A 21,799-nucleotide genomic window follows, 5' to 3' on the forward strand; every position below is an offset into this window, starting at 1 on the left:
TTGATGGCCTAGTCCAGTAGTGTAATGATCAAATCCAAAAAACTAACCGCAAATTTACCTGCGATTACGCGAACAATATTTTTACTCTCGGCGTGTATTGCTTCTATTCATTCAATATTTTTGTCCGAACGCCCATTATCTAAAAGTGTGAAGCAAGTCAAGGCTTTTCGGTCAAAGCACCCGCGGAACGGGGATCTTCGTTGGTCGTGGTTTTTTATCTTCACTGCTACCCTCTGGTACCTATTTTCTACTATAATTGTTCGTATTTCTCTTATACCGAAAATTGTTTTCTTGTTTGATGCTACTCCATTTACCGAAAGTGTAGTAGTAGTGGCGATTTTCGCCGCGGCCTCCCAGATTTTGCATTTTAGCCTATGTTACGGCGGACCTACCCACGAGGCGTGCGTATAATAAGAGTTACCAAAATCTAACCCAGAGCATCGAGGGTGAATTTGGAACGTTCGAGTAAGTATAATTACAGACGCTGTTTTTAGCTCGTCAGACTATTAATCAACATGTGCTTCTAGGGACTGATCGGATTCGAAACAAATAACAAAACGATAGTACCTGAACCCGGAAAAAAATCTTGCTTTGTTTAATATTGACTGGTCCTGTAAGATAAAACGAGTTCCCAAAAAAGGATTGTTTTGTTTTCTTTCCTTTTTACTAGTAAAAGCCCACCCTTTTGACGAACCTTCGCAGGCTGAGGTAGGCCGCAAAGTGAACGAGCAAAATTTCGACCACCATCAGCAGATAGTTGTAGTGGATGGCTTCCAGCGTGGTTCGGTAGCCTGAGTCCTCGAGTACAGCTTGACCGTCCCGCAGGCAGGTAGTGTTTCGTCCCGGATCACAGGTGATGCTGCCAACCGTTCGCCAGTAATACACCGAAATGCCCTCCGAGGCGAAAAAGAAGAACGAAATAAACTTGCTGACGGGAAATGCTCGGACGTTCAGATATAAGCCCCCGAGCAGGGCGTACAGTAAGAAGATTATGTTAGCGTACTCGATTGAGAGTTCCATTGAGCCGCAGATGCACGAGAACAGGTAGCCTGCGAACGGGGGAGGAAATGATGGAAAATATGAGGCTTAGAAAGCATATATGTAGTGCAAAACGTTGATCTTTTTGCACTGAAATTAAATATTTTGCATTTTGCAACTTTCTCGCATAACCGCACGGACACGGGCAAACTAATGCACCTGCTAATGGAGCCCGAGACTGAAAGCGATTGCGCTTGCAAGCTGAATCCATTTGCTGTAGCTTAGCAGCGGGTTCGAGATGGTTAAAAATAATTTTCTTGGAAAATCCTTGTAGTCACTTTCCAGCACAAAAATCATTGCGTTATTTTTGGTGAAAATTTTCAATGCGAAGTAAATAATAACGAGAGTCTTTGATTGATTATCTACTCTTTCAGTTATTACGGTATACTATAAAGCTTTCCATTAAATTTTCGATTGTTCTATAAATACAGAGAAAATGACTACAATTGGAAAGGAATCTTTCATTGATACTAACGTGCGATTGGGAATGTTTTTCAGATTTTGTCTACATCTGATTGCACCGAAAAAATATCCTAAATTAAAGGTTTACCAAAAGATACACGCACGATTAGCTATACAACAAATTAAATTAACTATCAACGTTACTTAAGAAAACGAAACATATTTCGATACGTACCGTAAGCGACGGCCAGCAGGCTAGCCACCGAACAAACGGTAGCAATTCCGACATAGGTGCCGAATCCGGCGGCAAACTGCACACATCCGTAGATAATTCCGACAAACAGGAACGACTCGAAGAACGCTTTCGGCACCGTCAACAGTGCCTTGTGAGCGTAGTAGGCCGAAAGGCGGTACGTCCGTTCGCCCACCTCCCGTCGCAGCAGGGGCAGCTCCAGCGGGAACATGTAGAACACGGCATAGCTGACGGTGTAGAGCAGCTCGCAGAGCATGAGGAAAAACGCCCCGCGGATATCTTGGATCGCCGTCTGGCTGGTGGGAGTGATGTGAAAGTATAGCGCCGAGATGGTAATGCTGGTGATCTAGATAGGCACATGCCACGCACGAACACCCATAAGCACGCCGATACACGCCCCGGCGCGGCAGGTTGATCCGATCAATGATCATCGGATCCAAATTGAGCAAAAAACGGCCAGATGGGCAAAGTGGAAGAGGAACAAAGAAGAAGAAAAGTATGCTTCGAATGAGATCAGATATTTTAAATGGTCGTGTGCCGCGTCTGTGATAATGTGGAAAATTGCGGAAACTTACCAGAAATAAAGATGTCACTATAACGTATTCGCGAATGTTGCGTGTGCTATCGATGACACCGCGGTGCAGCAGGAGGTAGAGTTGGGTTGACCAGTCAGGTTGACGGTTGTTCCTGTGGACAAGATACGAATTTAAATTCAAATGGTGGGTTTAAACCAACTGTTAATCTTTTCAAAGTATTTATCAAACTTTAATTCTTTCATCAATTACAAAGCTGTGCTTCTGTTTGTTGTTTAAATGTCGTCCGATTGGACTGACTGGGGTTCTCTGTGCATTGGAAATGGAATATTTTATCAATCTATTTGAGTAAGTTCAGTATTAGTTTAGAGTGTCCGGTTTTCCCAAGCCAAATTAAATCGAAAAAATAAAAGTTTAATCGGTCAATTCCACGATTTTTTTGTTTTTCTCTCATAGAAAGGTTAAGCAGCCATTGTTTCTTTAATTCAGTTTATTTTATTATTGCGGTGCGTTGCGGTCGCCTGAAAGTACCAATTTTTTTTTTCAAAACTTTTGAAATTAAGGAAAAGTTTTTAATTATTTTAGTACCAGAAATATTTTCGAACCAGTTGGAATTGATTCTACGGGGTACAATGAATTTCGCAAAGGAAAAAAAACGCTTTTTTGAAAACTCGATCGGCCTACCCTTGAGTCAATTTCACCAGGGGTGTCTTGTATGAGTTTTTTAGACAATTTACATGAATAAAATCTCACATTTCTACCGCTAAGTGCCACATGAGATTACCGCTACATATGAAAAAAGAGTGATAATTCAATTACGTACAATTTTGTCGAAGACTACAATTTAATTCAACTTTAGGAGAAGTTATCAAACTTTTAACGAAGTATTGTCTGAGGCCCATGCACAGAAAATGCTCGTGATTTTTCTACGTTTCTTATAAAGGAAAGGTTAAACTTTGGAGATTTTTATGAGACCTGGGCCGAGTATTGCGTACCAATCGACTCAGCTCAACAAATTGGGTAAATATCTACTATATAGAAGGAATGAAATTGGTTAGAGGTAGTGTCTGATTGGTTTGAAGTAGTTAATCCTTATGACTAAACTTAAACCTCTTGTATCTTGCCATCCGAGGCCACCGTTACACCTTAAAAACATTGTAACTAAAATCATACATAAAGTACCGTGGAACATTCACGTTTTTACGTGACGAAAACAGGACTTTGAACAAAAATCATATGTTTTATAATTATGTTCAGCTTCAGTAACGTCCTCATAACGCTTTTATTGGTGGAAATATTTGTTTTTGTTTTGTGAAATTTAGTCACAGTTTCCTTGTCATTAACAAATCGATTTTCTGTACGCGAACTTAGTTCGCAAAATCAAAACATTGTGGATATTTTCTCGTGATCTATTTCACGAAAATCGGAATTTTATTCATGAATATATTATGATGCCTAATATATTAGTCATGACTTACCATTCGTGCTCCTGAAATAGTTCACAAAATCATGAAATATTATTCATGTATTCGTGAACTCGTTCATGATTCCTAGTATAGTAGTCACGACTGACCATGCGTACTTGTGAAATAAATCACAAAATTATAAAATGTTAGTCACGTCGTGTACTGGTTCATTTTATTTAATATAATAGTCACAAGTTACCATTCGTGCTTGTTTTTTTTTAAATCTAATGATTTAGTTGAAACGGCTCAATGCGTTAGCACAACTGAGCCGTGGGTCTTTTAATTTGTTTACAATAAGTAAAAATTAAAAAAAATCTAAGAATGTCGGTCTGCCAGATCTTGTTGACGCAGTTTGCTGCTGCGTGTTGAGATCCTTTTGCTTGGCGGTGAAACCACTCGCGCTTGTGAAATAGTTCACAAAGCCATCAAGTATTGATGGCAAGCATGGGAAAAATCGCATCGTGAACTGATCGTTCGCGCTTCGCAAGCAAGCTTTCTTCAGTTGTGATGCATTCTGTTAGCTTCGAAAATGACACCTAGCAACCTGTCGTTACGGACACATGCGATTCAAAGCTATAACAACCAACGAAGAAGCACATCAGTTGTGTTTTAATACTTTCCTTCCCCAACGCGGATGGCTTCGTTCGCGAAGCTCTTCTCGAGCGGTTCGCGGTTTGCATAGGATTTTCATTATACAGTTTTATTTCATTTTCATATTCGCAGAATATAATTAATACTTGGAAAACCATATACCATTTTAAAACTAGCTGATAATCAGCATGGTTTTAAAAATTTGCAACAATGCACTGCTAACAAATAGGCCGCAAGGAACTTCAGTAGATCAAATTGCTAGTAGTGTATCACAAAACTACCCATAACGCGATCTGTCAGCAAAAAATTCAGTGCAAAAATAGGTACTATGTTTTAATCATGCATGAAGAAACCTTTGTGAGCTTCGCGAAGCTACGTGACAAACATTCACGAGCGAAGAATTGACGCTGCTCTTAAATTTTTAAGCTTCACTTTTGATTCGCAGTTTGTCCATCTAGTGACCTGCTCTGAAGTTATTAGACTTCTCTCTTCGTGCGTTGATTATGGTTAATTAGTGAGCACAAAATTTTGACTACTTTGTGATCCACAGTTAGCAACAGTCGCGCGAGTGAACGAATTTTCCCATGCCTGATTGATGGCATGATTCCTAATATATTAGCCAAGATCCAATGCTCGTGAAATGGTTCTCAAGTTCATTACATATTATTCATGTATTCGTGAAGTGGTTCATGATTTCTAGTACATGATTCACGATCTATTTTGCGTGATCATATTGAATTTGATTCAACATGGTAATGAAATTTTCACGTGAGCCAATTTTACAAAATTTGGAGTATTAGTCGGGGAATCATTCTTGTTCCTTGCATTTTTTCATGAAATATCCAGCTGCTAGCGACCAAGAATCTAAGTAAGCTATAGAATAAAATTTTAATTCATGATAAGATGAACAGAAATTACAAAAATCACGACCATAAATCACGTAACTCGTGACAAAAATATCAAAAATCGTCACTAAGATCCTGAAATCATTAGCATAAATAAACATTAGGGATTCATGTATCTCAAAATATCACGACAACATGAACGGAAATTATGAAAACCATGACAAAGTTCTTGTAATCATGGACATAAATCACATCACGTGATTGAAATATTCAAAATCGTGTCTAGGATCCTGAAATCATGAACAAGAATCACTTTAGTCGTGACTGAAATATCACGATAACGTGAATAGAAATTACGAAAATCTCGACTAAGATCCTGAAATCATGAACATAGATCCCGCTACTCTGACATAAAAATCAGAGAGTAAACTCATGAATAAAATATCACGGTAGCGTGATAAGAAATCACAAAAAATGGGGATTAGCTCCTAAAATCATCAATATCCGATGACTATCGGCTGTGTATTCCCAAATTATGAACAAGACTCGTAACAAACATGTCCAGCGAACAACAGTAACCCAACCAAACAAGTACAGTGTGTCCCACATTAATACGTTCATCCCATTTTTACAGGATAACTTTTTTTCTTTCGAACAAACTGCACCAAACTTTCAGCGCTTGTTTTAAAACTTAATCAACGATGTTTCTCGAAATTGGGAAGCTCTGGTGTGTTTCGTTCGTTTGTTTTGGCAATTTAAGTGAAAAAAGTGATGTCCCACATTTATACGTTCACCCAACTATTTTTCAAATAACTTTTTTATATTCACACAAACTGCTCCAGATTTTCAGCGTTTATTTTAAAACTTAATCAACGATTTTTCTCGAAGTTTGGAAATCCTGGTGCATCTTGTTCGTTTGTTATGGCAATTTAAGTGAAAAATGTGTCCCTTATTTTTCCGTCAACCCTATTTTCTCAGAATAATTTTTTTTCCATTGAAACGTACTGCACCAAATTTTCAAAGTTTATTTTAAAGCCTAATTTACGATGTTTCTCAAAATTTCGAAGCTTTGGTGCATTTCGTTCGTTTGTTATGGCAGTTTAAGTGCAAAAAGTTGTTCCTGCATTTATACATTCACAAAGAAAAAATATGTTTTCCCAAAATATGCTTTATTTAAGTTTTATCCAGTAAAAATTAACACTTCAATCAATCGAATTACCACCATTTTTGCATACAAGTTTCATTCGCTTCAGTATTTAATTATTACTATTTTCTATATTTCTTGCTATGAACTTGTTTTAGAATGGTTTGATTGCTTTCTTGAACTTTGCAACTGACGAATACTGCTTCGCGTTGTCATATACATCACGAATCATCATACTCGAAACATTTTCAATCGGGTAATGTCTGGAAAAAGGGATATTAGAAGGGCTTCAAAGTGTATGACTTAATTCAAGAGAGCAATAAATATAGTATATCGTAATAATTAAATGCCGAAGCAAATGAAACTTGTATTCAAAAATGATGGGAATTCAACTGACTGATAAATGTAGTATTGATTATTACCCGATATTTACTCGAGTAAAGAATTTTTTGGGAACAACGATTTTGTTGTTTGTGAACATATAAATGCAGGAACAACTGTTTTGACTTTAGCTTCCATAACAAACGAACAAAACGCACCAAAGCTTCAAAATTTTGAGAAACATCGTAAATTGGGCTTTAAAATAAACTTAGAAAATTTGGTTCAGTACGCCTCAATGAAAAAAAAAATATTATGAGAAAATAGGTTTAACGGATAAATAAGGGACACATTTTCACTTAAATTGCCATAATAAACGAACAAGATGCATCAGGATTTCCAAACTTCGAGAAAAATCGTTGATTAAGCTTCAAAACAAACGTTGAAAATCTGGAGCAGTCTGTGTGAATAGAAAAATAGTTATTTGAAAAATAGTTGGGTGAACGTATAAATGTGGGACAAAAAATAATGTGGGACACCAATTTTTTCACTAAAACTGCCAAAACAAATGAACGATACGCACCAGAGCTTCCAAATTTCGAGAAACATCGCTTATTAAGCTTTAAAACAAGCGCTGAAAATTTGGTGCAATTTGTTCAAGCAAAAAAAAGGTATCCTGTAAAAATGGGGTGAACATATGGGACACACTGTATATTGTTGGGGCGAACTAATATTGTGGAAACACAAATAGTGTCATGGATACGAGGTTTTGTTGTTCATAATTTTGGTCACAGTTTTCGTAAATCGTTCAGTTCACGAAGTTGCTATGATCGTTTTTCATGAATTTATGAACGGATGTACGCACTACTTCAGAGGGGATTATACTCATGATCTTTTTATATTGTGTTAATCTTTCATGTTTTTTTTTCCATTGATGCTTTTTCTTGCTTGCTGTCCAACCTACTCGGTATATCTGACCTGCTCAGGTCTGCTACAAATATCGTCACCTGTTGAGACACGAACCGATCCGGAGGTGTCGACCATAATGATTTACATCTCTTTACAACCACCTTCGCAGGATTTCTTATCCTTCTTGGCACTGCTCGTTTCAATTTATTTGCAAGCTGCTGCTGAGAAACTCTCGGCGGCGGTATTTCTCCCGATACCGATGACCATTTTCGCAAATCATTTAACTGTCAGTCACTCTGACGGAGAGATCATCGGCTGTAAAATTTCTGCAGATAACGATCCCGCTGATCGACCTTTGCTATATAGCTGATCTACTCACAACTAGTGCTAATATCGAAACATGGCGAAACGTGAACCGGCTCAGAGATGTCGACCAACTTACATCCCTTTTCAGCCACCTTCGCGAGGTTTCTTCCTTGGTTTTTTCAATGACTTGTTTCTAGAGTGACCGAACTCGAATGACACTGCTCGCTGTGGAATTTTATCCCTGAGCAGGAAGTTAATAAGTTTTTAAAAGTAATTCAAAACCCTCAGGGAGGGGTTTGAACCCCTAAAACCCTTTCCTTGCCCACGGGCCTGGTCTGAATAAATTTTGTATCGGGCTGAACGGTGTATGGTGGTGAATCAGCAGTCGATTATCACGAACATTTTTCTTATGTTGTGAAAAAATGGATGAGTTTATCATAATATGTTTGCGAAAATTGTAGTAGTATGTAGTATGAGTCATCTTTTGGCTGGCTTTTTTCTAGCAGAAGCATTTAAAAATAGAAAGGTTTTGTGGGGTACATTTGTGCCCCAGAGCTATTTGCAAACCCTGTTTATTCCATAACGGTTTATTTCAACTTCCATCCAAGTGGACTTAGCGTCAGCCCGGTGCATTTGACCAAGGCATTTGACGATTCAGAACCACGGCACTTGACCAGTGTCGTGCTTCTGAAGAGACGAAGTCGAAACGCAAATACCTGATCTAATCATAGTTAGGTTTTGTGCCCTTCATGTATAAAGACTGTTTTAACTCTTACGTCCCCAATCCCCATTTCATTGAAAATGTTAAATTTCAAAATAGTGGTTCTCTGCCGCGTTCCAAAGTTTTAGAAACCGAGGCCACCTTTCCGGAACTGACCGTAGTTCCGGATATGTTGTTGTGAGTACTGGGGTAACCCCCCGTCCGAAAAGCAAAAAACTTTCATAGCGATCTTCAAACCAGTCTTGCAACGAACAAAACGTTATGATTTTGTAAAACAAACGCATTGTCCAACATTCTGAGGGTCTTTGGTCGAATTGGCCAAAACCCAGGGTATTCCGGGAACCTGGTTCCTCCGGCAAATAGAACACTTTTCGACTGATTATAAAACCCGTCTTGCGGGGTGTCAAACTTTAAAATTTTGCAAAACAAGTGCACTGGAGACCATTTTGAGGGTTTCTGGTTAAATTGGACACACCCCGGGATCTTCCGGGAGCCTGGCTCCTTCGGTAAAAAGGGACGATTTTGGACTGGTTTCAAAACCCGTCTGCAGCACTTTACACTTCATGATTTTACAAAACAAGCACACTGAAAGACATTTTGAGAGCATTTGGACGAAATGGCCACACTCCGGGATATTTCGGGAACCGGGTTCCTCCGGTAAAGTAGATACTTTTGGACCTTTTTGAAACCCTGTCTTGCGGCATGTCAAACTGCATGAATTTGCGAAACAGGTACGCTAAAAGACATTTTGAGGGTTTTCGGTCTAATTAGCCACACTCCGGGGTATTCCGGAAACCTGGTCCCTCCGGCAAAGAGGACAATTTTCGACTGGTTCCAAAACCGTCTTGCTGCACGTCAAATTTCATGATTTTGCTAAGCAAGTTCACTGAAGGACATTTTGGTTTTTTTGTCTAATTGATCACACCCTGGAGTATACCGGGAACCCGGCTCCTCCGGCAAAGAGGACAATTTTCGACCAGTTATAAAACCCATCTTGAGACATGTCAAGCTTTATGATGTCATTTTGAGTTTTTGGGCGAATTGGCCACAACTTGGGGCTATTCCGGAAACCTGGTTATCCGACAAAGAGGACACTTTTCAATTGATTATAAAATCCGTCTTGCGAGGTGTCAAACTTCATAATTTTGCGCAACCAGTGAACTGGAGAACATTTGGGGGTTGGTCAAATTGGACCCCGGGATATTCCGGAAAGAGGACAATTTTCGGCAAGTTTTGAAACATGTCATGCGATATGTCAATGATATATACGCTTTTCATATATTGTCATAGCTGAGAAACAGCTGAGGGTCCGAATTGGCCCACTTCCCCCTATAGATTATTTTCTTGTATAATATTTACGAGACGAGTTTTAAAACCTGTCATGCGATATGTCCAACTTCATGATTTTCTAAAAATAATGTGCGCTGAAGAAAATCATAAATTTTTCGGAAAATGCTAAAATTTAACATGGATTTGATAAATTATTGAAAATTCAGAAACATAAGTAATCTAACAGATGTCGTTCCAGGCAAACAAGGAGAATCAAAATGGAACGGTTTTCAAACCTATAGGGGGAACTGAGCCAATTCGGACCTAGAAATGGTTTATGAGCTATAGAACTTGAACGAAGCAACCGATTCCAAATAAATATTTTTTCCTGAGAGCTGATCATTTCTAAGGCGACTTTTTCCAATATTTTGCCGTATTCTGTATAAACGGTTCTGTGCAAAAGTACATGAAAGGTCCGAATTATCTCAACCCGGTGCCGATTCGGACCATCCATTTCTTTTTGATTTTTTGCAATAGAAATGAATTCCTATTTTGGCCTAAGTAATTCCTATTGGATTTTCACTATATTTCGAATTGTGAAATGAAAAGTTCTCTTTGGTATACAAAATTTGGTAGGAAATATACAATGAAAACTAAAAACTGGGCCAAATTACCTAAAACTAGGTTATGAGCTATAACGTCGAAATCTGTCAACCGATTTGCGAAAACTTATGTTTTTCTGAAAGCTCAACCGATTGCGCATACTTTCGTCTCAAACGGTTTTTCGCGGTCGCGAATCAGATCGTATAAACGGCAAAAAGCCCGATTTAGTCCAACCAATTTTCTAATATTCACACGCCGATTAAACGAAAACAGTTGATAGTCTCGCCCAAAACAAGATATTAAATAAAAGATATTATGCGGTAGATTCAAAATCACGATAATGCTCTTGCTTTAATTAATTGTTGTTGTCAACAAAAATACTGTTTTTCGGCTTACACATTTTTCAAAACAGCAATGATGTCAAAGAATACGATCTTTTAAAGTGGGATAAATGTTCGAAAAAAATTTTAACGCATATAAACATTTTAGTGATTAATTCTCATAGAAATAATTATGGAGAATTAACTCTTCAAAAATAGTAAGAGATTTGGCGTCTTCAGCAAAGTTATTGATAATGTCATTTAGAACAATTTTGTTGGAAATATGAAGACTGCATGAACGCAGCATATCGAGATATAAAACAACATGCTATATTTCTACTAAGTGGAGAAAAATTTAGGTAAAAACTATTTTTTCTGCACCAAGGAGAAAATTGCTTAAAACTATCATCGCGGGTTGAGAACACAAAAGCTATAATCAAATTAGTTATGGAATTTGCATTTTGTCTGACTTCTCATCAGAATCCGGCACTAACTTAGTGGCGTGACCAAGCTAGCGCCGAATTGATGCTATCTCCAAAAAACGGAAACACTTTGTGAATCCCTAGTCCTTTAAAGTCAGTACTTTTCAATATATTATTTTTGTAAGTTTCAGAGACTCATACCTTGAATGCAATTTGAATTTTATTGTTCATAAACCGCAGAAGAGATTTATCAAATACAGTAATATCAGAATAACTTGTTGTAAAGGTCTAAAAATTCTGCTTTGAATTTGAATCAAATCCCAAAATAAGAGTACATTTTAGATCATATATTCAGATTGAGTAATATAGACTCCGCTAGCGAATGACGGATCTCAATAGTGGCATGTCTGTAATAATATACGAACATGGAACTATTGAGAACCAGAGCTACAGGTCCAAAGCCCTGGCAAAGGAGGATGGTTGTGATGATCTGGGCCGAGGTCACCACGTAAAGCAAGTTAGGTCATAACCCCAATTCCAAGGCGTGAAGCGACCTGTGCCGAGGGATGAGTGATCGAGGGGGTGAAAAAGTTGCTCGATCGTTAACGGAGCCTGTGGGGTACCTGGGCAACCCCCACAGTAAGCGTCCCTTACCACGTTAATGCGGAGCTCTGGCGTGGCGGACATCTATTCTCGCGCTACTCGTGGGATTAAACATGGAGTTAACAAAAAATAAAAATAAACAGTCGGAGGTGCCAAACCCCTTCGCTAGAGGTGATTTGGCGAGGTCTCCCCCCGTGGGGAGAGTAGTGGAGCGATGAGTGCTGCATCTGAAAGCACCAGTGACCCCCCAGCAGCGGTAGGAAATAGCCCTACCAACGCACCGGACGGGCCATCATCGGCGATGCGCAAAGTGGTGGAGCAGCTCGATGCAATAATCGAGTACACTAGCGCAAAGCAAAATATAAGCAAGGAGTTAAAACAGAGTCTCCTGGAACTCCGAAAAACTGTTCGTGTCGCAAGACAGAAACAGTAGGCTTATGCCAAGAGGGTGGAATGTCGGGAGAAGTCCGACAGAGAAACCCAGACAGTGCACAGTGGTCCCCCCATAGGCCAATAATACAAAAAAAATATTTCGGCGAAGGCGTGTTTTTATCTTGCGAATACATCGTTCTGTATGTATATTTTATAGTTTCATAATTAATTTTGTCAATACTGAACTGGTTTTCTTAGTATATAGAAGAATGCATAGGGTGGTTCGTTATTTACCGATAATGTAAATAATATCGATAATCGATAGCTCACCAGAAAAATGTTTTTGTCGATCTGTAATTTTTAATATTCAATTTTTTTCAGATAACACTACTATTAGCTTTGTATTAAATGATAATTTTCAGTTTTTGGAGTGTAAGGAGAGCTGAAATATGAGTTTATTTGTATATGTAATAGAAAAATTAACCTGAAAATTTTCAATATGACTTTAACTAACTTTGTCCCTCGATATCCTTCCCGAACTTCTTTTCAAAATGGTCGTCAGACATTCCACATCCACTTAAACTAGGTTTCAGCTGCGCATCTCTGCGCCCAGAATGCCTAGAAAATCTAAGATGTTGTACATGTTTAACGGGATAATGCAAGACGAAAAACTTTATATCAGATTGTCAAATTATATTACGATAATAATTACTACTGATCTCGAAACTATATAGCTTCTTTGTTATTTTCCCAAAATTTCTTATCGATCGAATCATTAGAACTTGAGTTATATCGATTTATTTGACGCTTCTCTTTGAAACACATGTCACTACGGAATATTTGCTGTACGAGGCAAATGTCTCACTCCACTTTGTATTACAACTACGTTCCCAAGTACAAGTAGTATTTCTCCATTTTAAAATAGCTGGTACTCGGAGTTTTTTTTTATTATGGGATAATTTTTATTGTAGGAAAACACATTGGTTGTTCACGAAAACCATCATTTTAAAGGAAAGAAATACACGATTTATTTAAAATTCGATATATCATGCTCACCGAAGACGATATCATAATATTTGCGTTCAGGTGCAGAAGCTACAATTTAGAGAACTTTCAATGAATAATTATTCCTTTTTTTATTGTACTATTCAATGCTAAAAAAATTCTGGAACAAAAAAAGTAAATATGAATCTTAATGTAATAAGAAAAGCCGTATTACACTGTTAGGTGGATATAACCAATTTTTTATTGCGAAATTTGAATTCTGCGACCCAAATTTACTATAGAAATACAGTTATGTATCAAAATTTGCATTGAATATATTTATGACCGCCTCTCTTAAGGAATGGAACCACTGTGCAGTGGCCTCCAAGAGGGAGGGAAAAGAGAAGGTCGATACGGGCACTCAGACAGTGGCCTTCACCTTCTATGGAGCAGCCACGTCGCTCGAATCGGCGGCCGAGTTCCCCTCGAAGGGAAAAGGCAAGGGCAAGGGCAATCGCAAGACGGCGTCGAACGCGAAGCGCCCTAAGAAGTCGCCAGGCGAGGGTGCAAAAAGCGACACCACACGGCGTGCAACCGTTAAGGTCAAACGCCGTCTGGGCGAGGTAAGCGAGGGCGAGAGTGACCTCGCTGAGCAGAGCGTTGGTACCAGCAACACGGCGCGACCGGGGCAGGGGGACCCAAACCCCTGGACGCTGGTCACCAAGAAAATGCCGGCACCGACACCGGAGGTACCGCGGCCCGCGAAGAAGGCCAAGGACAGAGGCGAGGCCTTGTGGTTGAAAACCGACAAGGACAAATACGCCGATGTCCTAAAGTCGATGAAGGCGGCCGAAAGCCTTTCGGCCTATGGGCAAGATGTGCGTAGCGTGAGACGCACCAACACGGGGGAAATGCTTCTGGTGCTGAAGCGAGGCGCACAATCTAGTGCGGTATACAAGGCCTTGGCCCAAGAGGTCCTTGGAGAAGGCGCCCAAGTCAGGTCGCTAGGAGCGGAAATGACCTCTTATCAGACCCATACCGCATCCCTGCCAGCAACGGCAATTGGGTGTCGGATGGGTCTGGAATGGTGGCAATCTGTACAACGGGACGGTTCCCGGTTCAAGAGGTAATACACCCCTCCGCCGAGGGTGTCGCGATTGCCAAGATCAATGATGTGTTCTATTGTAGCTGCTATGCCCCACCTATGTGGCCAATAGAACAGTTCAACCAGATGATCGACAGGCTCTCGTCGGACCTAGTGGGCCGGAAACCGGTAGTCATAGTGGGAGACTTTAACGCTTGGGCAGTGGAGTGGGGCAGCCGCTGTACAAATAGCAGGGGTCAAGCGCTAATGGAAGCGCTTGCGAAACTCGATACTGTGCTAGCTAATAATGGCTCCGCTAGTACATTCCGTAGAAACGGAGTGGAGGCGTGGATTGACCTAACATTTGCCAGCCCGAGTCTGGCTCCAGGCATGGAATGGAGGGTAGACGAAGGCTACACCCATAGCGATCATTTAGCAATCCGCTTTAAGATCAACTATGGTGTGCAGCATCCGAGGGCGGGAGATCCCTGTCAGGTACGCGGGTGGAAGTCCAATCACTTCGACAGCGAAGCTTTCACCGCGGCCCTGGAAATGGAGGCCAACATCGACAGTCTAAGCGGGGATGCGCTGGTAGCTGTTCTATCACGCGCGTGCGACGCCACTATGCCGAGAAAAACACTGCCAAGAAACGGTAGATGCCCGGTATACTGGTGGAGTGCCGAGATTGCAGCTCTACGGTCAGCCTGCCTCAGAGCTAGACGTAGGATGCAAAGAGCTCGCACCGAGGATGTAAGAGAGAACCGCCGTGAAGTGTTTCGAGCTGCGAAATTGGCCCTTAACAAGGCTATTAAAAGCAGCAAGAGAGCGTGTTTCGACAACCTGTGTGAGAGTGCCAACGCGAATCCGTGGGGTGACGCCTACCGGATTGTGATGACCAAGACCAAAGGGGGCTCCTCACCCCCAGAACGGTCTCCGGACCGGTTGGCAACGATTATCGAAGTACTCTTCCCGTCTCGAGCCACAAGCCCCTGGCCACCTGCACTACGAGACAGTGTGGGCACGGTCGAAATGGTGGCTCCAGTGACGAATGAAGAACTACTCGCAGTGGCTAAATCCCTAGCAATGAACAAAGCTCCAGGGCCGGATGGAGTTCCAAACAACGCTCTCAAGGCAGCGATCATAGCGAACCCGAACATGTTCAGGCTAGCTATGCAGAGATGCCTTGACGAGTGCCATTTCCCCGATAGATGGAAAAGGCAGAAATTGGTGCTGCTCACCCCGTACGCAGAAGGTACGGACGGCCTGTCAAGCAACCAGTTTGGCTTTCGGAAGGGTAAGTCCACGGTGGACGCTATCAACTCAATGATAAAAACTGCCGAGATAGCGATCCAACGAAAAAGGCGAGGCATTCGATACTGTGCGTTAGTGACACTTGACGTGAAGAACGCATTCAACAGCGCAAGCTGGGATGCCATCGCGCTCTTGTTACACCGGCTTAGCCTACCGGTGGGTCTGTACCGGATCCTGGAAAGCTACTTCCAGAAACCACGTACTGCTATACGAGACCGATGCCGGTCAGAAAAGGGTTCCGATTATTGCCGGAGTCCCGCAGGGCTCGATCCTAGGCCCGGTGCTATGGAACCTCATGTATGACGAGGTTCTGAGACTGAAGTTCCCTCCTGGGGTCAAGATCGTCGGCTTTGCTGACGACGTAACTTTGGAGGTCTACGGGGAGTCAATTCCTGAGGTAGAACTAACCGCAGAACACGCGATCAGCACGGTGGAGGAATGGATGAGCGCGAGAGGCCTGGAGCTCGCTCATCATAAGACGGAGGTAGTTATCGTCAACAACCGCAAGTCGGCACAACATGCAGTTATCCATGTGGGAGAAGTCGCGATCACTTCACAGCGAAGTCTGAAGTCTCTCGGAGTCATTATAGACGACAAGCTAACCTTCGGCAGCCATGTCGACTATACATGCAAGAAAGCGTCGACTGCTGTTGCGGCTCTATCGAGAATGATGTCCAACAGCTCAAAGGTGTGCGCCAGTAGACGTAGGTTACTGGCAGGCGTTGCCGTATCTATCCTCAGGTACGGCGGCCCGTCATGGTCAAGAGCACTGAGGATAACCAGTTACCTGCAGAAACTGGAGAGCACCTACCGCGTGATGTGCCTCAGAGTGATATCTGCCTACCGCAAGGTATCACACGATGCATCCTGCGTGATAGCGAGCATGATGCCAGTCGGGCTGGTCATTCGGGAAGATGAGGAGTGCTTTGAGCTACGTGGAAATAGGGGAGCCCGCGAGCGCACCAGGGCGACCTCGGTCGCCAGATGGCAGCGTGAATGGGACAACTCCTCGAAAGGTAGGTGGACTCACCGGCTGATACCTAGCATATCGAGCTGGGTGGGAAGACCCCATGGGGAAGTTCACTTCCACCTGACACAATTCCTGTCAGGCCATGGCTGTTTCCGTCAGTACCTCCACAGGTTCGGGCACGCGGAGGTCCCAGTCTGCCCGGACTGCCCAGGTGTAGATGAAACTGCCGAACACATACTGTTCGTATGTCATCGGTTCGACGTCGAAAGAAGAGCAATGCTTGACGTCTGTGGCTGGGACACAACCCCTGATACCCTTATTCAGCGGATGTGTCAATCGGTGGAGAAGTGGAACGCAGTCTCGGCTGCTACCATCCAGATTGCCAGTAGGCTACAGGTAATCTGGCGAACCGAGCAACAGACGACGGGCACGGCTAACTAGTGATTGGTTAGCTGGAGCGAAAAAGGCCAAGCGCAAAAAAGGGAGTGAATGGTCTGTTCATGCCGAGGCAGGTTTGGCGCAGCGACTGGCAACCGCGTAAGGGGTAAACCCAGCCACCCCGAAGCAAGACAGAAGAGTGAGTGTATAGGCGTATAAGTGGACTGCCTCATGCCAAGACGGGAGGGTCGTAGCGTAGTATGTTGGGACTTAGGTATCGATACCTCATGGCGTGGCAGAGGAGTGGAAGGGTGAGCATCCAAGTCAGTCTCACACGGCATGTTAAGGGTGAGCACAAAAGTCAGCCTCACATGGTATGTCAGAAGTGGGGCCTAAGAAAAATGTCCCACATGGGATGCCAGGGGGAGTGACAAAGGTACAATAGAGTGGCACGATTGAGAGTGAATCAGGTGATAGGGTGAGCACCCAAGTCAGCCTCATGTGGGAGTGTTTGAGAGTGAATCAAAGTGCGATTGAGAGAGCACCCAAGTAAGCCTCATATTAACGTGTGAGTGAGAGTGAATGAGTACATTTAGTACAGCCATCCCCCAGAAGTAATACCGAGAGGTAGTTCCTGGGAGGAATGATGGCGGAGCCCAATCGAGTTTAGTCGGTATTAATGGCTGGTCACCATTCGAGCCCGACACGCCACCAGTGCACCCCGTGTGGTAGATTGGACCCTACCAATAGCACGTGTACTGGGCTAGGACGTGAAGGTCTTCTCCATTGTAAAAAAAAAGACTTAAGTAAAGCTTGGTGTAATGTAGCCCCAATTTTAGATAAAATGGACAAATTACCACAAATTACCAAATAATCAAAAATGCGGACAAAAAGTACAAACACAAATAATTGCGTTACATTCCCAGGTAAATTTCACGTAATCTATATCTTCTTATCTAATAATTTGATTAGTATTTTAGTACTTCCCCAAGAGAATTTAAGTTGCATTGTTTTTTACGTATATTTTATATTTCGGATTCATCGCCTACTACGATTACTTGCAAGTATTTTATTCAACTTATATCCAATTTTGATATTTGTGTTGAACCAGCGAATAATGCTACGTTTTGCTTTTGTCAAAATATAACATTAATTTTTAACTAGAAGTTCAAGTATCATTCTTTAATTTTGGCGTAACGTAGCCCCCGTGGCGTAAAGCAACCCCCGATGACGGTAATCGATTTTTTAAAGAAATCAGCCCAATTTTCTAATCTCTAATCTCTATTTGAAAACACTGTTATTGAAAATCTAGTTATTAAAATAAGAAAGAACTATTTAAAAATCCATAAATTGATTCATCGGTTGCGGAGATATTATACGCACCACTAACGCTACTGTAAAGAAGTACTTCGCGGTAATAGTCCGTGAATTTGTCAATTTTGGCATGAAAACATGAACATTCTTTAGCAAAGACTTGCGTAAGTTTTGGACACTATACTTTAAAAAATCACAACAAAGGCGATTACCGAGTTCAAAGATATATCGCCCATTGATTTGCGAACCACTTAAAAACGTATATATTACAATTACTACTCACTCCAAGTATTTGCCGGTCGAGATACTGCCTCCAAATTTTTTTTGCAGAACGTAAGTTTTATGAAATAAATTAAAAAATCCTTTTCCCGGAATGGAGAAACATATCTTCCCGGGATTCGGAAATCCCGTGAAAGCCACAAATCCCGAGAAAGCTAAAAATCCCGGGATGGATTTATTTATTTTATTATTTTAATTTGCATTAATCATTCTGCTCATTATATGAATTTAATAAAATTGGTTGACTTTTATTGATTTTTTTTTCAATTTTATTAGTTTTATTGATTAATTTATTAGTTTATTCAAGGTTTTATTCGTGCAGTTTCTAGTAAACTATGATCATCCCATCTTTAGTTGGGTGCCTACTTCGCATGAGTTCTGAAAACTAATGATTGATTCAACAGTGGTATGCGCAAGAAATGTCTCATCTCACTGATAGGTGGATTAAGTCTTTTTTTACCTATATTTTCAAAAGCCGGCCGGTACATTATCGCTCAATACTTTTTTTACCACTTTATTGGTTATCTTCAATATAAATTTAGAAATGTAATGTAAAATGGGATCAGTAGATACTCTTGGCTTGTGAAATCAAGCAATTTCATACCAATTTCATTTTAAAATCTGTGATTGTTTAAGGGTATAGTAGAAACCTAGACATATTTGTATTTCCATTTTTTTATCGAATACTCACTTTATACACTAATGATTTAAGGATTCGTTAGTGAAGTTCCACAATATTAATTTTAAGGCCAATTTGAAGCCAACTATATGACAAAGCTATTCTTCTGAAATCGTTGGTCAAAAGATATTTAATTTTTATATATGTATCTACTATATAGACAAAACTAACCAAAACCATTCCAATTAGTACATACCCGCCAAGTTTCTTCATCACGTTTCTCTCGTGATAAACTACAGTTGAACACTTTTCTGTGATATTTTCCCTTTGACTGTTGTGTACCAATTCGTGGCGGGTTTGAAGATCAACTTTATCATCCTCATCATCATGTTCTGAATCGCACACCAGTCTGAAGTAATGGTCCGCAGGATTGCAATTTATCGGCAGAGGGAAATGAATACTGTAAAACCAAAAATATGGACATTAGATATAGGCGAATTTAGATAACCGAGATAGATCTCACCTATTGAAAAATGACCTAGCCTCCGTCGTGGGTCCCTGGTAGTATACTTTACCTTTTCTAAGCAGCATGACGTCGCTGAAGCACTCGAAAAGTGCCGATGCCGGGTGATGAATCGTGCAGAGAATCGCTTTTCTGTGTTCCGTGGCTAACTTCCGGAGTGTTCTGATAACGGAAAGTGCATTGAAACTGTCCAGCCCAGTGGTAGGTTCATCGCAGAACAAAACATGCGGGTCAGTCAATAACTCTCCAGCCAGATTGACCTTCTTCCGTTCCCCTCCCGAAAGTTTCGAAATCCTCGTTAGTTCACAGTTTTCCAATCTCAACTCATTGATAACTGTTCTCATCTGGGACCGGGATACTCCTTTCAGTTTAGACTGTGACGGTAGAAAGTGGAATCACTTATCACTCAGCCGAGCATAGCGTTAAATGACCTACCACAAATGTGAGATGCTCCCGAACTGTCAACGAGTTGATTGAGATCTCAAACTGCGGCATGAAGCCTGATAAGCGCTTCATCTGCGTTCCGCTCACCAGCCGCCCGTTGACGAGAACTTGCCCTCGGACGTCATCTGCCGTCATGCGCATCGAAACGGCAGCCAACATTGTTGTCTTGCCCGATCCACTGCGAAAGAGCAAATTTCGATAATAGGTAATTGTTTATTAGAACGAACGACTCGTGATCAGTTACTGTCATTATCGCCACTCACCTGGCACCCATAACTGCCATCAAGTTCCCCGATCGAACCGCACCGTTTGCTAGAAATTGATTGACATAACTTGCAGTAGATGTAAGATTTAGTAGGAATAAGAATTTTTATTACCACCCTCCAAAATATAGTTTGCATCCTTTTGTTCACTTCTAAAATTCCAAAATTTGTCACTGTTTACGCTAACTGTGAGATTTTTCCACTCCAACAGAACTGAAGAATCGTATGAATTTGGTTTCAGTACCTGACTTGATCCCGCGTCGATTTCCATTGTTTTGGCTTTTCTCGCATATAAATAAGCTAAACACAATGTCACCGTTGTAGTGTATTATTTTGAACAACTCGGCCGAAATGTTTACACTAGCTTAGCCACTCCGAGATACATGTTTGCGCCGAGAGCGAGAATCTGCTACTAAACAAATCTTAACTCAAAGAATGAAACTTTTCAGATGTTTTGTGATCTCTTGACGAACAAGTTGTATCACTGTTGATAAGACTATACGAGAGAAGAAAGCAAGCCGGTCTGCGACGGTTAGAACTCGCACATCATTTTACCTAACAGTGATAGGGCTACTTTCCTACTTGAATGCCTCGCAAATCCACGTTTGTCTACTTGGAAAATATTCTTGGGAAGTTAGCTGTTTGGTGTTTAGTGAACAAAATATCACGTTCAACGAACTGTGTCATGGACTAGTCAACGTGATACATCTGTCAAAAGATGAAAATGTCTGCACTGATTTCCTAATTTTTCGGAATTATGTAGTTATTATAAGTACCGTAAACCGGGGTGACTTTGATCATTGGGGTGATATTGATCACTCGAAAAAAAATTCGTAAATCGCTTATTAAACCAGAATAGTCTACCGAATCATTTTAATTTGAATTGATTTTTACTCTAAACTTATAAAATACTGATTTGTTATACTTTTTGAGTATATTGTTCGGTTTTTGTGTACAAAAAACCGAAATTTGACTTCACCTGATTTTTACGAAGCTTCGTAAAGTGTCTATTTTTTATAAAACAAATAAATCTCAGATTTGAGCAAGAGTAATAAATCACAAGCGAGTTTTTATTGTCCTTTAGATAGGGATATGCTAAATGTAGTTTTAAGAGTTTGTTTATTTTTAATACTTTTTTTGTGAAACTAGTTGGCAATAATTTCAAATTATTTTAAGCTAAAATTCACAACATTTTTCATTGTTCAATATTCATATTTATACGATTTATCATTTCCTCTTCAAACGGAAACGGTTGGTACGGTTGTCCTCGTTTCTTCTTCCTTTAAGATTCAAAACGATTCGTCAATCAAATTATTCATTAATTGAATAATTTAATTGCCGTTTAATTTTGAAACATCTTAACACCAAACTCTGCACAGTAGGCCTGGCCGTTTTAATATTTGCGACATATGAAAATAAGCTTCAAATATTAATATTGACAAGAAAAACACCACAGAATAACTGTAGTGTTTTCCAGGATGCTTTTCAATACTGGCTGTGTAAGGGTTAGAATAG

At 40.8% G+C, this 21,799-nt stretch overlaps 1 protein-coding gene across 1 annotated transcript; it reads right to left on the minus strand.

Moving 5' to 3' along the window:
• Nucleotides 1-561: 561 nt before the first annotated feature.
• LOC131689227 (protein brown) lies at nucleotides 562-20,992 on the minus strand. The gene is made up of 8 exons (XM_058974175.1): nucleotides 20,399-20,992; nucleotides 20,285-20,333; nucleotides 20,013-20,199; nucleotides 19,578-19,951; nucleotides 19,311-19,514; nucleotides 2,269-2,380; nucleotides 1,676-2,039; nucleotides 562-1,049 (listed from the first exon to the last, which is right to left on the minus strand). The coding sequence occupies exons 1-8, from the start codon at nucleotides 20,553-20,555 to the stop codon at nucleotides 667-669; spliced, it is 1,830 nt and encodes a 609-aa protein (XP_058830158.1). The 5' UTR covers nucleotides 20,556-20,992; the 3' UTR covers nucleotides 562-666.
• Nucleotides 20,993-21,799: the final 807 nt, after the last annotated feature.

Source organism: Topomyia yanbarensis, chromosome 3 (assembly GCF_030247195.1).
Source record: "Topomyia yanbarensis strain Yona2022 chromosome 3, ASM3024719v1, whole genome shotgun sequence".
Taxonomy (NCBI): Eukaryota; Metazoa; Arthropoda; class Insecta; order Diptera; family Culicidae; genus Topomyia; species Topomyia yanbarensis.

What these genes read in the sequence shown, in the direction of transcription:
- LOC131689227 (XM_058974175.1), bottom strand. Translation starts at nt 20,555, where the DNA reads ATGGAAATCGACGCGGGATCAAGTCAGGTACTGAAACCAAATTCATAC. An exon ending in GGGAGCATCTCACATTTGTG is followed by an intron (nt 19,952 to 20,012) that starts GTAGGTCATTTA and finishes CTACCGTCACAG; the next exon opens with TCTAAACTGAAAGGAGTATC. An exon ending in GCTAGGTCATTTTTCAATAG is followed by an intron (nt 19,515 to 19,577) that starts GTGAGATCTATC and finishes TTGGTTTTACAG; the next exon opens with TATTCATTTCCCTCTGCCGA.